The sequence below is a fragment of the Salvelinus fontinalis genome, chromosome 5 (genome assembly GCF_029448725.1).
Source record: "Salvelinus fontinalis isolate EN_2023a chromosome 5, ASM2944872v1, whole genome shotgun sequence".
Classification (NCBI taxonomy): Eukaryota; Metazoa; Chordata; class Actinopteri; order Salmoniformes; family Salmonidae; genus Salvelinus; species Salvelinus fontinalis.
This window is the reverse complement of record NC_074669.1, coordinates 2,040,446-2,055,801: the sequence shown is the minus strand read 5'-3', so window position 1 is coordinate 2,055,801 and position 15,356 is coordinate 2,040,446. Positions and strand designations below refer to the sequence as shown.

The window sequence follows — 15,356 nt, the reverse complement described above, 5'->3', positions numbered from 1 at the left end:
ACCAAATCAAGGTCCTTCATCCTTTCTGAAAGAAGGATCTCTTCTCCTCCTCCTCCAAATGTTTCTTTATCTCAGCCCGTACCCCCCCAACACACACACACACACATATACTTCCCCCGTTCCCCTGTCCATATGCTTGGTGGCCTGGCTGTTTGCCTGGTACATTGTGTTGCTCTGACCTGTCCTGTCTCTCTCTCTGCCTCTCGGCTCTGCCTCACAGCGATCTAGACAGAGACTTTTGGAATAACAATGACAGCAGCAGCTCAGTACAGGGGAGGAGGTGGAGCTCCTATCCATCCAAGGAGTTCCTACTAAACATTTCTCCCAATGCCCCACACGGAGATCAGCGCCTCACACTCAAGTGAGTCTTAGTGAAAGGTTGGTAAGAGAGAGACCCTCCCCCTGAGCAGGGCTGTAGAGAGACAGGGGTAGTACCTTTCTTTTCCTTTCCTTTCCTTTCCTTTCCTTTCCTTTCCTTTCTTTTCCTTTCCTTTCCTTTCTTTTCCTTTCTTTTCCTTTCCTTTCCTTTCTTTTCCTTTCCTTTCCTTTCCTTTCCTTTCTTTTCTTTTCCTTTCCTTTCTTTTCTTTTCCTTTCCTTTCCTTTCCTTTCTTTTCCTTTCCTTTCCTTTCCTTTCTTTTCCTTTCCTTTCTTTTCTTTTCCTTTCCTTTCCTTTCCTTTCTTTTCCTTTCCTTTCCTTTCCTTTCTTTTCCTTTCTTTTCCTTTCCTTTCCTTTCTTTTCCTTTCTTTTCCTTTCCTTTCCTTTCTTTTCCTTTCCTTTCCTTTCTTTTCCTTTCTTTTCCTTTCCGTTCCTTTCTTTTCCTTTCTTTTCCTTTCCGTTCTTTTCCTTTCCTTTCTTTTCCTTTCTTTTCCTTTTCGTTCTTTTCCTTTCCTTTCCTTTCCTTTCCTTTCCTTTATTTTCCTTTCCGTTCTTTTCCTTTCCTTTCCTTTCCTTTCCTTTCTTTTCCTTTCCGTTCTTTTCCTTTGCTTTCCGTTCCGTTCCTTTCCTTACCGTTCCTTTATTTTCCTTTCCTTTCCTTGTTATTAAAAACACACCCCCAATTACAACATAGGGACTTGTAGCTGATATATTATAACCACAGACACATATTGTGCATTAATATAACTGACATAAATCTACCCTGTTCGGTCTGTTCAGAAAGTAACATGTATGTTAAAATGATGCCCATAACTCCACACAGCCCTGCAAGACTAACTAGCTCCTCCCCCTTCCACCTCTCTAACCTATCACTTCTCTCCAATGTGGCGTAACTCCTCCACCTTTAACATATCTAACCTTTCTCCCAAGAGGTGTAACTCCTCCCCCTTTAACATATATATCTGTTCACCTCTATCCCATGGGGTGTAACTCCTCCCCCTTTAACATATCTAACCTATCACTTATCTCCAATGGGGCATAACTCCTCCCACCTCTCTAACCTATCACCTCTCTCTTATGGGGCGTAACTCCTCCCCCTATAACCTCTCTAACCTATCACATCTCCATATAGAAGGAAATAATTCTCTCTCTCTCTCTTCCCCTGTTTCCAAAATAACACCTTTGCTGTATACACCTTAATAACCTCCAACATCTCTGTTCCTCCCTCGCTCTCTCTGTTCTCTCCCGGTGTAATGTGACCAGAGCTGGGTGGGATCAGATACTTTTTGAAATTGTGTGTTAATACTTTAAGCATATGCCTGGAGTTCTGGAAGTATTTCAAAATGATTTAAAATAGTACTTGAACCCAGGTCTCGAAGTGAAGTGATCCTAACCCTCAGTGTTGGAGGATTGTGAAGTGATCCTAACCCTCAGTGTTGGAGGATTGTGAAGTGATCCTAACCCTCAGTGTTGGAGGATTGTGAAGTGATCCTAACCCTCAGTGTTGGAGGATTGTGAAGTGATCCTAACCCTCAGTGTTGGAGGCTGGTGAAGTGATCCTAACCCTCAGTGTTGGAGGATTGTGAAGTGATCCTAACCCTCAGTGTTGGAGGATTGTGAAGTGATCCTAACCCTCAGTGTTGGAGGATTGTGAAGTGATCCTAGCCCTCAGTGTTGGAGGATTGTGAAGTGATCCTAACCCTCAGTGTTGGAGGATTGTGAAGTGATCCTAAACCCTCAGTGTTGGAGGATTGACAGTTACACGTGGTTATCATGTGGTTCTGGTGTTCAGTTGTGACTCTACCTGTTGTTTGGCTGACTGTGTTATAGTGCAGTACAGTATAGTGTGTTATGGATTTTATGGATCTTCACACCAACCAAACCAACCTCAAACTGTATACAATTGAAGTCGGAAGTTTACATGCACTTTAGCCAAATACATTTAAACTTAGTTTTTCACAATTCCTGACATTTAATCCAAGTAAAAATGCCCTGTATTAGGTCAGTTACGATCATCACTTTACTTTAAGAATGTGAAATGTCAAAATAATAGTAGAGAGAATTATTTATTTCAGCTTTAATTTCTTTCCTCACATTCCCAGTGGGTCAGACGTTTACATACACTCAATTAGTATTTGGTAGCATTGCCTTTAAATTGTTTATCTTGGGTCAAACGTTTTAGGTAGCCTTCCACAAGCTTCCCACAATAAGTTGGGTGAATTTTGGCCCATTCCTCCTGACAGAGCTGATGTAACTGAGTCAGGTTTGTAGGCCTCCTCGCTCGCACACGCTTTTTCAGTTCTTCCCACTAATTTTCTATGGGATTGAGGTCATGGCTTTGTGATGGCCACTCCAATACCTTGACTTTGTTGTCCTTAAGCCATTTTGCCACAACTTTGGAAGTATGCTTGGGGTCATTGTCCATTTGGAAGACCCATTTGCAACCAAACTGTAACTTCCTGACTGATGTCTTTAGATGTTGCTTCAATATATCTACATAATTTTCCATCCTCATGATGCCATTCTATTTTGTGAAGTGCACCAGTCCCACCTGCAGCAAAGCACCCCCACAACATGATGCTGCCAACCCCGTGATTCACGGTTAGGATGGTGTTCTTCGGCTTGCAAGCCTCCCTCTTTTTCTTCCAAACATAACGATGGTCATTATGGCCAAACAGTTCTATTTTTGTTTCATCGGACCAGAGGACATTTCTCCAAAAAGTATGATCTTTGTCCCCATGTGCAGTTGCAAACCGTAGTCTGGCTTTTTTATGGTGGTTTTGGAGGAGTGGCTTCTTCCTTGCTGAGCTGCCTTTCAGGTTATGTCGATATAGGACTCATTTTAATGTGGATATAGATACTTTTATACCTGTTTCCTCCAGCGTCTTCACAAGGTCCTTTGCTGTTGTTCTGGGATTGATTTCCACTTTTCGCACCAAACTACATTCATCTCTAGGAGACAGAACGCGTTTCCTTCCTGAGCGGTATGACCCTTCCTGAGCGGTATGATGGCTGCGTGGTCCCATGGTGTTTATACTTGCGTACTATTTTTTGTACAGATGAACATGGTTCCTTCAGGCATTTAGAAATTGCTCCCAAGGATGAACCAGACTTGAGGAGGTCTACATTATTTTTCTGAGGTCTTGGCTGATTTCTTTTGATTTTCCCATGATGTCAAGCAAAGAGGCACTGAGTTTGAAGGTAGGCTTTGAAATACATCCACAGGTACACCTCCAATTGACTCAAATTATGTCAATTAGCCTATCAGAAGCTTCTAAAGCCATGACATTTTCGGGAATTTTCCAAGCTGTTTAAAGGCACTGTCAACTTAGTGTATGTAAACTTTCGACCCACTGGAATTGTGATACAGTGAATTAGAAGTGAAATAATCTGTCTGTAAACAATTGTTGGAAAAATGACTTGCGTTATGCACAAAGTAGATGTCCTAAACATATCTAACATATCTAACATATCTAATGAAGTCCAAGGAACTCTCCGTAGATCTCAGAGAATGGATATTGTGCTGTATATTTATATCGTGTTTATATAGTGTTTAAATAGTGTTTATATGGTGCTGTGTGCTGAGTCTTAACTCATTCACCAATGCTTTCTTATAGCTATAGTAAATATGAAGAATTGTGACCAATTGAACAGCTTCCTAAATTCCTGAATGTAGCTTTAAGATAAGTAAGTAATTATTTTCGAAAAGGTTATGTTGAGTAGTGGCGTACCACCAACAACTAGAGCACAAGCCAGGACATTCACAGCTTGAATCTCCTTTGGGCACTAAGACATGGCTGTCTTACAAATGGGTTTCTGTCTGGATCTGTTATGTAACAAACTGGCTGACTGGCTGACTGACGGGCTGACTGGCAGACTGACTGGCTGACTGGCTGACTGGCTAACTGGCTGACTGGCAGGCTGAGATACTGGCTGGCTGACTGGCTGGCATACTGACTGGCATTCTGACTGGCTGGCTGGCTGGCTGGCTGGCTGACTGGATGGATGGCTGGCTGACTGGCTGACTGGCATTCTGGCTGGCTGGCTGGCTGACTGGATGGCTGGCTGGCTGACTGGCTGGCTGACTGGCTAACTGGCTGACTGGCAGACTGGCTGGCTGGCTGGCTGACTGGCTGGCTGGCTGACTGGCTAACTGGCTGGCTGATTGGCTGACTGGCTGACTGGCAGGCTGACTGGCTGGCAGACTGGCTGACTGACTGGCTAACTGGCTGACTGGCTGACTGGCTGGCTTACTGGCTGGCTGGCTGGCTGACTGACTGACTGGCAAAATGACTGGCTGGCTGACATACTGACTGCCTGACTGGCAGATCGGCTGGCTAACTGGAATGCTGGCTCACTGGCTGACTGACTGGCATGCTGGCTGTCTGGCATACTAACTGGCTGGCTGGCTGGCTGGCTGACTGGCTGACTGGCATGCTGGCTGGCTGACTGGAATGCTGGCTCACTGGCTGACTGACTGGCATGCTGGCTGTCTGGCATACTGACTGGCTGGCTGGCTGGCTGACTGGCTGACTGGCATGCTGGCTGGCTGACTGACTGGCATACTGACTGGCTGACTGGCATGCTGGCTTACTGGCTGGCTGACTGACTGGCATACTGACTGGCTGACTGGCATGCTGGCTGGCTGACTGACTGGCATACTGACTGGCTGACTGGCATGCTGGCTGACTGACTGGCATAATGACTGGCTGATTGGCATGCTGGCTGACTGGCATACTGACTGGCTGACTGGCATGCTGGCTGGCTGGCTGACTGACAAACTGACTGGCTGACTGGCATGCTGGCTGGCTGACTGACTGGCATACTGACTGGCTGGCTGACTGACTGGCATACAATCTGACTGGCTGACTGACTGGCATAATGACTGGCTGACTGGCATGCTGGCTGGCTGACTGACTGGCATACTGACTGGCTGACTGGCATGCTGGCTGGCTGACTGACTGGCATACTGACTGGCTGACTGGCATGCTGGCTTACTGGCTAACTGACTGGCATACTGGCTGGCTGACTGGCTGGCTGACTGGCTGGCTGACTGGCATGCTGTCATGCTGACTGGCTGGCTGACTGGCTAACTGGCATGCTGGGTGGCTGGCTGACTGACTGGCTGACTGGCATGCTGGCTGACTGGCTATCTGACTGACTGGCATTCTGACTGGCTGGCTGGCATGCTGGCTGGCTGACTGGCATACTGACTGGCTGACTGGCAAACTGACTGGCTGACTGGCATGCTGGCTGGCTGACTGACTGGCATACTGACTGGCTGGCTGACTGACTGGCATAATGACTGGCTGACTGGCATGCTGGCTGGCTGACTGACTGGCATACTGACTGGCTGACTGGCATGCTGGCTTACTGGCTGACTGACTGGCATACTGACTGGCTGACTGACTGGCTGACTGACTGGCATACTGACTGGCTGACTGGCTTAATGACTGACTGACTATCTGGCATACTGACTGGCTGGCTGGCTGGCTGGCTGGCTGACTGGCATAATGACTGGCTGACTATCTGGCATACTGACTGGCTGACTGGTCATCTCAAACAGACCTGAGACTGGACTGTCCCTGTACTCCATCCTATCTGTTAAATAGACCTGACCATCAAAGGGCCCAGGAGCAGTACTGTATGTGGTGTCTGTTAATAGCCTGGGGACATGAGGGACCAGTTGGATTAAGGAGGTGCTGGGTTTAGTTCTGTAGTAGATGGAAGGTGGTAGTGTATCTTACTGTATAAAAGGCTGTACTATAGAAGGTGATAGTGTATCTTACTGTATAAAAGGCTGTACTATAGAAGGTGATAGTGTGTATTACTGTATAAAAGGCTGTACTATAGAAGGTGATAGTGTATCTTACTGTATAAAAGGCTGTACTATAGAAGGTGATAGTGTGTATTACTGTATAAAAGGCTGTACTATAGAAGGTGATAGTGTATATTACTGTATAAAAGGCTGTACTATAGAAGGTGATAGTGTATATTACTGTATAAAAGGCTGTACTATAGAAGGTGATAGTGTATATTACTGTATAAAAGGCTGTACTATAGAAGGTGATAGTGTATATTACTGTATAAAAGGCTGTACTATAGAAGGTGGTACGAAACATGCAGTACAATACGTGGACGGGAACACTAGCTATATATCTTAGCACCATCACAGTTTGAGATTAGAAGTCGTGTTTAGAAATCCTCCGTATCGTAGGAAAGACACGAGGGAGGCAATTCCATTCAAAAGCCCACAAACATAGTTGAGAATTAATCCGTAGGGCTCTGGTCAAAAGTAGTGCACTATGTAGGGAATAGGGTGCCAGCTCTGGTCAAAAGTAGTGCACTATATAGGGGAATAGGGTGCCATAGGGCTCTGGTCTAAAGTAGTGCACTATGTAGGGAATAGGGTGCCAGCTCTGGCCAAAAGTATATAGGGAATAGGGTGCCAGCTCTGGCCAAAAGTAGTGTACTATATAGGGAATAGGGTGCCATTTTTGGACGCAGACAGCGTGATGAGACTTGAGGAGAAAGACATGATGTGATATAAAATGATTTCCCTCTGGGTTCCACTGAGATCTGCAGCTTCCTGTCTTATAGTGACACTGGGTCTATCACGCGCACACACACACGCACACACACACACACGCACGCGCACACACACACACAAAAACACACACACACACACACACACACACACACACACACACAAACACCACGACACATATGCCTATGACATAGAACTGTGTTGTGCCAAATGAGTGATATCTAACAATCAATCACATGCAACGTTATTTAGGATTGACCTGGTAACTGATGTTCAATACGTCAGATCATTAATCGATACGTTTAAACGTCTGTCCAGTCGTCAGTATGACCCTGGATCAATAATAATCACACACCTGTTGATGTGACGTCAGGTTTCCTTAGTTACATCAGACAGATTGGTATTTAGTGTTCAATAGGGCTGGTTTCTCCTGAGTCGCGTCCCAATAATGATCTCCTCCCCTTCGGAAGTGTAGCACTCGTTCACCAGTTTCCCTACAAATGTAAAAGCACTGGATCAGTGTAGGCGTGGGTTAAAGCACTGGATCAGTGTAGGCGTGGCTTAAAGCACTGGATCAGTGTAGGCCTGGGTTAAAGCACTGGATCAGTGTAGGCCTGGGTTAAAGCACTGGATCAGTGTAGGCCTGGGTTAAAGCACTGGATCAGTGTAGGCCTGGGTTAAAGCACTGGATCAGTGTAGGGTTAAAGCACTGGATCAGTGTAGGCGTGGGTTAAAGCACTGGATCAGTGTAGGCGTGGGTTAAAGCACTGGATCAGTGTAGGGTTAAAGCACTGGATCAGTGTAGGCCTGGGTTAATGCACTGTATCAGTGTAGGCGTGGGTTAAAGCACTGGATCAGTGTAGGCGTGGATTAAAGCACTGGATCAGTGTGGGGTTAAAGCACTGGATCAGTGTAGGCCTGGGTTAAAGCACTGGATCAGTGTAGGGTTAAAGCACTGGATCAGTGTAGGCGTGGGTTAAAGCACTGGATCAGTGTAGGCATGGGTTAAAGCACTGGATCAGTGTAGGGTTAAAGCACTGGATCAGTGTAGGTGTGGGTTAAAGCACTGGATCAGTGTAGGCATGGGTTAAAGCACTGGATCAGTGTAGGGTTAAAGCACTGGATCAGTGTAGGCGTGGGTTAAAGCACTGGATCAGTGTAGGCGTGGATTAAAGCACTGGATCAGTGTGGGGTTAAAGCACTGGATCAGTGTAGGCCTGGGTTAAAGCACTGGATCAGTGTAGGGTTAAAGCACTGGATCAGTGTAGGCGTGGGTTAAAGCACTGGATCAGTGTAGGCATGGGTTAAAGCACTGGATCAGTGTAGGGTTAAAGCACTGGATCAGTGTAGGCGTGGGTTAAAGCACTGGATCAGTGTAGGGTTAAAGCACTGGATCAGTGTAGGCGTGGGTTAAAGCACTGGATCAGTGTAGGGTTAAAGCACTGGATCAGTGTAGGTGTGGGTTAAAGCACTGGATCAGTGTAGGCCTGGGTTAAAGGGAGTTTCATATGCCAGTCATGTCAGTTTACATTCCGCGAAGGGAAGTGGACCGACTTCAGGACAAAGGAGAAGTGATTGTTACTGGATCAGTAGCAGGACTCAGTCTACTGGATCAGTATAGGCGTGTGGTTCCCGATGTGGCGCAGCGGTCTAAGGCTCTGCATCTCAGTGCAAGAGGTGTCACTACAGTCCCTGGTTCAAATCCAGGCTGTATCACATCTATCCAGAGCAGTGATACTAGCAGTGATACTATCCAGAGCAGTGATACTATCCAGAGCAGTGATACTAGCAGTGATACTATCCAGAGTAGTGATACTAGCCGTGATACTATCCAGAGTAGTGATACTATCCAGAGTAGTGATACTAGCAGTGATGCTATCCAGAGTAGTGATACTATCCAGAGTAGTGATACTATCCAGAGCAGTGATACTAGCAGTGATACTATCCAGAGTAGTGATACTATCCAGAGTAGTGATACTAGCAGTGATACTATCCAGAGTAGTGATACTAGCCAGAGTAGTGATACTATCCAGAGCAGTGATACTATCCAGAGTAGTGATACTATCCAGAGCAGTGATACTATCCAGAGTAGTGATACTATCCAGAGTAGTGATACTATCCAGAGTAGTGATACTATCCAGAGCAGTGATACTATCCAGAGTAGTGATACTATCCAGAGTAGTGATACTATCCAGAGTAGTGATACTATCCAGAGTAGTGATACTATCCAGAGCAGTGATACTATCCAGAGTAGTGATACTATCCAGAGTAGTGATACTATCCAGAGTAGTGATACTATCCAGAGTAGTGATACTATCCAGAGTAGTGATACTATCCAGAGCAGTGATACTATCCAGAGTAGTGATACTATCCAGAGTAGTGATACTATCCAGAGTAGTGATACTAGCCAGAGTAGTGATACTAGCCAGAGTAGTGATACTATCCAGAGTAGTGATACTAGCAGTGATACTATCCAGAGCAGTGATACTATCCAGAGTAGTGATACTATCCAGAGTAGTGATACTATCCAGAGCAGTGATACTATCCAGAGTAGTGATACTAGCAGTGATACTATCCAGAGCAGTGATACTATCCAGAGTAGTGATACTATCCAGAGTAGTGATACTATCCAGAGTAGTGATACTAGCAGTGATACTATCCAGAGCAGTGATACTATCCAGAGTAGTGATACTATCCAGAGCAGTGATACTATCCAGAGCAGTGATACTATCCAGAGTAGTGATACTATCCAGAGCAGTGATACTATCCAGAGCAGTGATACTATCCAGAGTAGTGATACTAGCAGTGATACTATCCAGAGCAGTGATACTATCCAGAGTAGTGATACTATCCAGAGTAGTGATACTATCCAGAGTAGTGATACTAGCAGTGATACTATCCAGAGCAGTGATACTATCCAGAGTAGTGATACTATCCAGAGTAGTGATACTATCCAGAGTAGTGATACTAGCAGTGATACTATCCAGAGCAGTGATACTAGCCAGAGTAGTGATACTAGCAGTGATACTATCCAGAGTAGTGATACTAGCAGTAATACTATCCAGAGCAGTGATACTATCCAGAGTAGTGATACTAGCAGTAATACTATCCAGAGTAGTGATACTATCCAGAGTAGTGATACTAGCAGTGATACTATCCAGAGTAGTGATACTAGCAGTGATACTATCCAGAGCAGTGATACTATCCAGAGCAGTGATACTAGCAGTGATACTATCCAGAGCAGTGATACTATCCAGAGTAGTGATACTAGCAGTGATACTATCCAGAGCAGTGATACTAGCCAGAGCTGTGATACTAGCAGTGATACTAGCAGTGATACTATCCAGAGCAGTGATACTATCCAGAGCAGTGATACTATCCAGAGCAGTGATACTATCCAGAGTAGTGATACTAGCAGTGATACTAGCAGTGATACTATCCAGAGCAGTGATACTATCCAGAGTAGTGATACTATCCAGAGCAGTGATACTATCCAGAGCAGTGATACTATCCAGAGCAGTGATACTGTCCAGAGTAGTGATACTAGCAGTGATGCTATCCAGAGTAGTGATACTAGCCGTGAAACTATCCAGAGTAGTGATACTAGCAGTGATGCTATCCAGAGTAGTGATACTATCCAGAGCAGTGATACTAGCAGTGATACTATCCAGAGTAGTGATACTATCCAGAGTAGTGATACTAGCAGTGATACTATCCAGAGCAGTGATACTATCCAGAGTAGTGATACTAGCAGTGATACTATCCAGAGCAGTGATACTATCCAGAGCAGTGATACTATCCAGAGTAGTGATACTATCCAGAGTAGTGATACTAGCAGTGATACTATCCAGAGCAGTGATACTATCCAGAGTAGTGATACTATCCAGAGCAATGATACTATCCAGGGTAGTGATACTAGCAGTGATACTATCCAGAGTAGTGATATTAGCAGTGATACTATCCAGAGCAGTGATACTAGCCAGAGCAGTGATACTAGCAGTGATACTATCCAGAGTAGTGATACTATCCAGAGCAGTGATACTAGCAGTGATACTATCCAGAGCAGTGATACTATCCAGAGCAGTGATACTAGCAGTGATACTAGCAGTGATACTAGCAGTGATACTATCCAGAGCAGTGATACTATCCAGAGCAGTGATACTATCCAGAGTAGTGATACTAGCAGTGATACTAGCAGTGATACTAGCAGTGATACTATCCAGAGTAGTGATACTATCAGTGATACTATCCAGAGCAGTGATACTATCCAGAGCAGTGATACTAGCAGTGATACTATCCAGAGCAGTGATACTATCCAGAGCAGTGATACTATCCAGAGTAGTGATACTATCCAGAGCAGTGATACTAGCAGTGATACTATCAGTGATACTATCCAGAGCAGTGATACTATCCAGAGCAGTGATACTATCCAGAGCAGTGATACTATCCAGAGCAGTGATACTATCCAGAGTAGTGATACTATCCAGAGCAGTGATACTAGCAGTGATACTATCCAGAGTAGTGATACTATCCAGAGTAGTGATACTAGCAGTGATACTATCCAGAGTAGTGATACTATCCAGAGCAGTGATACTAGCAGTGATGCTATCCAGAGTAGTGATACTAGCAGTGATACTATCCAGAGCAGTGATACTATCAGTGATACTATCCAGAGCAGTGATACTATCCAGAGCAGTGATACTATCCAGAGTAGTGATACTAGCAGTGATACTATCCAGAGTAGTGATACTAGCAGTGATACTATCCAGAGCAGTGATACTATCCAGAGCAGTGATACTAGCAGTGATACTATCCAGAGTAGTGATACTATCCAGAGTAGTGATACTAGCAGTGATGCTATCCAGAGTAGTGATACTATCCAGAGCAGTGATACTAGCAGTGATACTATCCAGAGCAGTGATACTAGCAGTGATACTATCCAGAGCAGTGATACTATCCAGAGCAGTGATACTATCCAGAGTAGTGATACTAGCAGTGATGCTATCCAGAGTAGTGATACTATCCAGAGCAGTGATACTAGCAGTGATACTAGCCAGAGCAGTGATACTAGCAGTGATACTATCCAGAGCAGTGATACTATCCAGAGCAGTGATACTATCCAGAGTAGTGATACTATCCAGAGTAGTGATACTAGCAGTGATACTATCCAGAGTAGTGATACTATCCAGAGCAGTGATACTATCCAGAGTAGTGATACTATCCAGAGTAGTGATACTAGCAGTGATACTATCCAGAGTAGTGATACTATCCAGAGTAGTGATACTATCCAGAGTAGTGATACTATCCAGAGCAGTGATACTATCCAGAGTAGTGATACTAGCAGTGATACTATCCAGAGTAGTGATACTATCCAGAGTAGTGATACTAGACAGAGCAGTGATACTATCCAGAGTAGTGATACTATCCAGAGTAGTGATACTAGCCAGAGTAGTGATACTAGCCAGAGTAGTGATACTATCCAGAGTAGTGATACTATCCAGAGTAGTGATACTAGCCAGAGTAGTGATACTAGCCAGAGTAGTGAAACTAGCCAGAGTAGTGATACTATCCAGAGTAGTGATACTAGCCAGAGCAGTGATACTATCCAGAGTAGTGATACTAGCCAGAGTAGTGATACTATCCAGAGTAGAGATACTAGCAGTGATACTATCCAGAGTAGTGATACTAGCAGTGATACTATCCAGAGCTGTGATACTATCCAGAGTAGTGATACTAGTAGTGATACTATCCAGAGTAGTGATACTGTCCAGAGCTGTGATACTATCCAGAGTAGTGATACTATCCAGAGTAGTGATACTATCCAGAGCTGTGATACTATCCAGAGTAGTGATACTATCCAGAGCAGTGATACTAGCAGTAATACTATCCAGAGTAGTGATACTAGCAGTAATACTATCCAGAGTAGTGATACTAGCCAGAGTAGAGATACTAGCAGTAATACTATCCAGAGTAGTGATACTAGCAGTAATACTATCCAGAGTAGTGATACTAGCCAGAGTAGAGATACTAGCAGTAATACTAGCCAGAGTAGAGATACTAGCAGTAATACTAGCCAGAGTAGAGATACTAGCAGTAATACTATCCAGAGTAGTGATACTAGCAGTAATACTATCCAGAGTAGTGATACTAGCCAGAGTAGAGATACTAGCAGTGATACTATCCAGAGTAGTGATACTAGCAGTAATACTATCCAGAGTAGTGATACTAGCCAGAGTAGTGATACTAGCCAGAGTAGTGATACTATCCAGAGTAGTGATACTATCCAGAGTAGTGATACTATCCAGAGTAGTGATACTAGCAGTAATACTATCCAGAGTAGTGATACTAGCAGTGATACTATCCAGAGCAGTGATACTAGCAGTGATACTATCCAGAGCAGTGATACTAGCCAGAGCTGTGATACTATCCAGAGTAGTGATACTAGCAGTGATACTATCCAGAGTAGTGATACTAGCAGTAATACTATCCAGAGCAGTGATACTATCCAGAGTAGTGATACTACACAGAGTAGTGATACTATCCAGAGTAGTGATACTACACAGAGTAGTGATACTATCCAGAGTAGTGATACTAGCAGTGATACTATCCAGAGTAGTGATACTAGCAGTGATACTAGCCAGAGTAGTGATACTACACAGAGTAGTGATACTATCCAGAGTAGTGATACTAGCAGTGATACTATCCAGAGTAGTGATACTATCCAGAGTAGTGATACTATCCAGAGTAGTGATACTATCCAGAGTAGTGATACTAGCAGTGATACTATCCAGAGTAGTGATACTAGCCAGAGTAGTGATACTAGCAGTGATACTATCCAGAGTAGTGATACTATCCAGAGTAGTGATACTAGCAGTGATACTATCCAGAGTAGTGATACTATCCAGAGTAGTGATACTAGCAGTGATACTATCCAGAGTAGTGATACTAGCCAGAGTAGTGATACTAGCAGTGATACTAGCAGTGATACTAGACAGAGCAGTGATACTATCCAGAGTAGTGATACTAGCCAGAGCTGTGATACTAGCAGTGATACTAGCAGTGATACTAGACAGAGCAGTGATACTATCCAGAGTAGTGATACTAGCCAGAGCTGTGAAACTAGCAGTAATACTAGCCAGAGTAGTGATACTAGCAGTAATACTAGCCAGAGTAGTGATACTATCCAGAGCAGTGATACTATCAAGAGTAGTGATACTAGTTAGAGCAGTGATACTAGCAGTAATACTAGCCAGAGTAGTACTACTAGCCAGAGTAGTGATACCAGTTAGAGTAGTGATACTACTAAGAGTAGTGATACTAGCCAGAGTAGTGATACTAGTAATAGTAGTGATACAAGTTAGAGTAGTGATACTAGTTAAAGCAGTGATACTAGTAAGAGTAGTGATACTAGTTAGAGCAGTGATACTAGTAAGAGTAGTGATACTAGTTAGAGCAGTGATACTAGTTAGAGTAGTGATACTAGCCAGAGTAGTGGTACTAGTCAGAGTAGTGATACTAGTTAGAGCAGTGATACTAGTAAGAGTAGTGATACTAGTTAGAGCAGTGATACTAGTAAGAGTAGTGATACTAGTTAGAGCAGTGATACTAGTTAGAGTAGTGATACTAGTTAGAGTAGTGATACCAGTAAGAGTAGTGATACTAGTTAGAGCAGTGATACTAGTTAGAGCAGTGATACTAGTAAGAGTAGTGATACTAGTTAGAGCAGTGATACTAGTTAGAGTAGTGATACTAGTTAGAGTAGTGATACCAGTAAGAGTAGTGATACTAGTTAGAGCAGTGATACTAGTTAGAGCAGTGATACTAGTAAGAGTAGTGATACTAGTTAGAGTAGTGATACTAGTTAGAGCAGTGATACTAGTTAGAGCAGTGATACTAGTTAGAGTAGTGATACCAGTAAGAGTAGTGATACTAGTTAGAGCAGTGATACTAGTAATAGTAGTGATACTAGTTAGAGCAGTGATACTAGTTAGAGTAGTGATACCAGTAAGAGTAGTGATACTAGTAAGAGTAGTGATACTAGTTAGAGTAGTGATACTAGTAAGAGTAGTGATACTAGTTAGAGTAGTGATACTAGTAAGAGTAGTGATACTAGTAAGAGTAGTGATACTAGTTAGAGCAGTGATACTAGTTAGAGCAGTGATACTAGTTAGAGTAGTGATACCAGTAATAGTAGTGATACTAGTAAGAGTAGTGATACTAGTTAGAGCAGTGATACTAGTTAGAGCAGTGATACTAGTTAGAGTAGTGATACCAGTAAGAGTAGTGATACTAGTTAGAGCAGTGATACTAGTTAGAGCAGTGATACTAGTTAGTGTAGTCATACTAGTAAGAGTAGTGATACTAGTAAGAGTAGTGATACTAGTTAGAGCAGTGATATTAGTTAGAGCAGTGATACTAGTTAGAGTAGTGAT

The 15,356-nt window shown here is 43.7% G+C and overlaps 1 protein-coding gene and 1 pseudogene across 4 annotated transcripts in view; both read left to right on the top strand.

Moving 5' to 3' along the window:
- The window catches only part of LOC129856189 (synaptotagmin-7-like), a 371,304-nt gene that overhangs the window by 220,582 nt on the left and 135,366 nt on the right, over positions 1-15,356 (top strand). For 3 of the 4 annotated variants that reach the window (XM_055924304.1, XM_055924306.1, XM_055924303.1), the window contains exon 4: positions 221-361. The exons of the other annotated variant lie outside the window; for it this stretch is intronic. In XM_055924304.1, the coding sequence (XP_055780279.1) occupies positions 221-361 (141 nt within the window). The remainder of the gene's footprint in view (positions 1-220; positions 362-15,356) is intronic. 4 annotated transcript variants of the gene reach the window in all.
- Positions 7,957-15,257, top strand: LOC129854751 (dentin sialophosphoprotein-like; annotated as a pseudogene).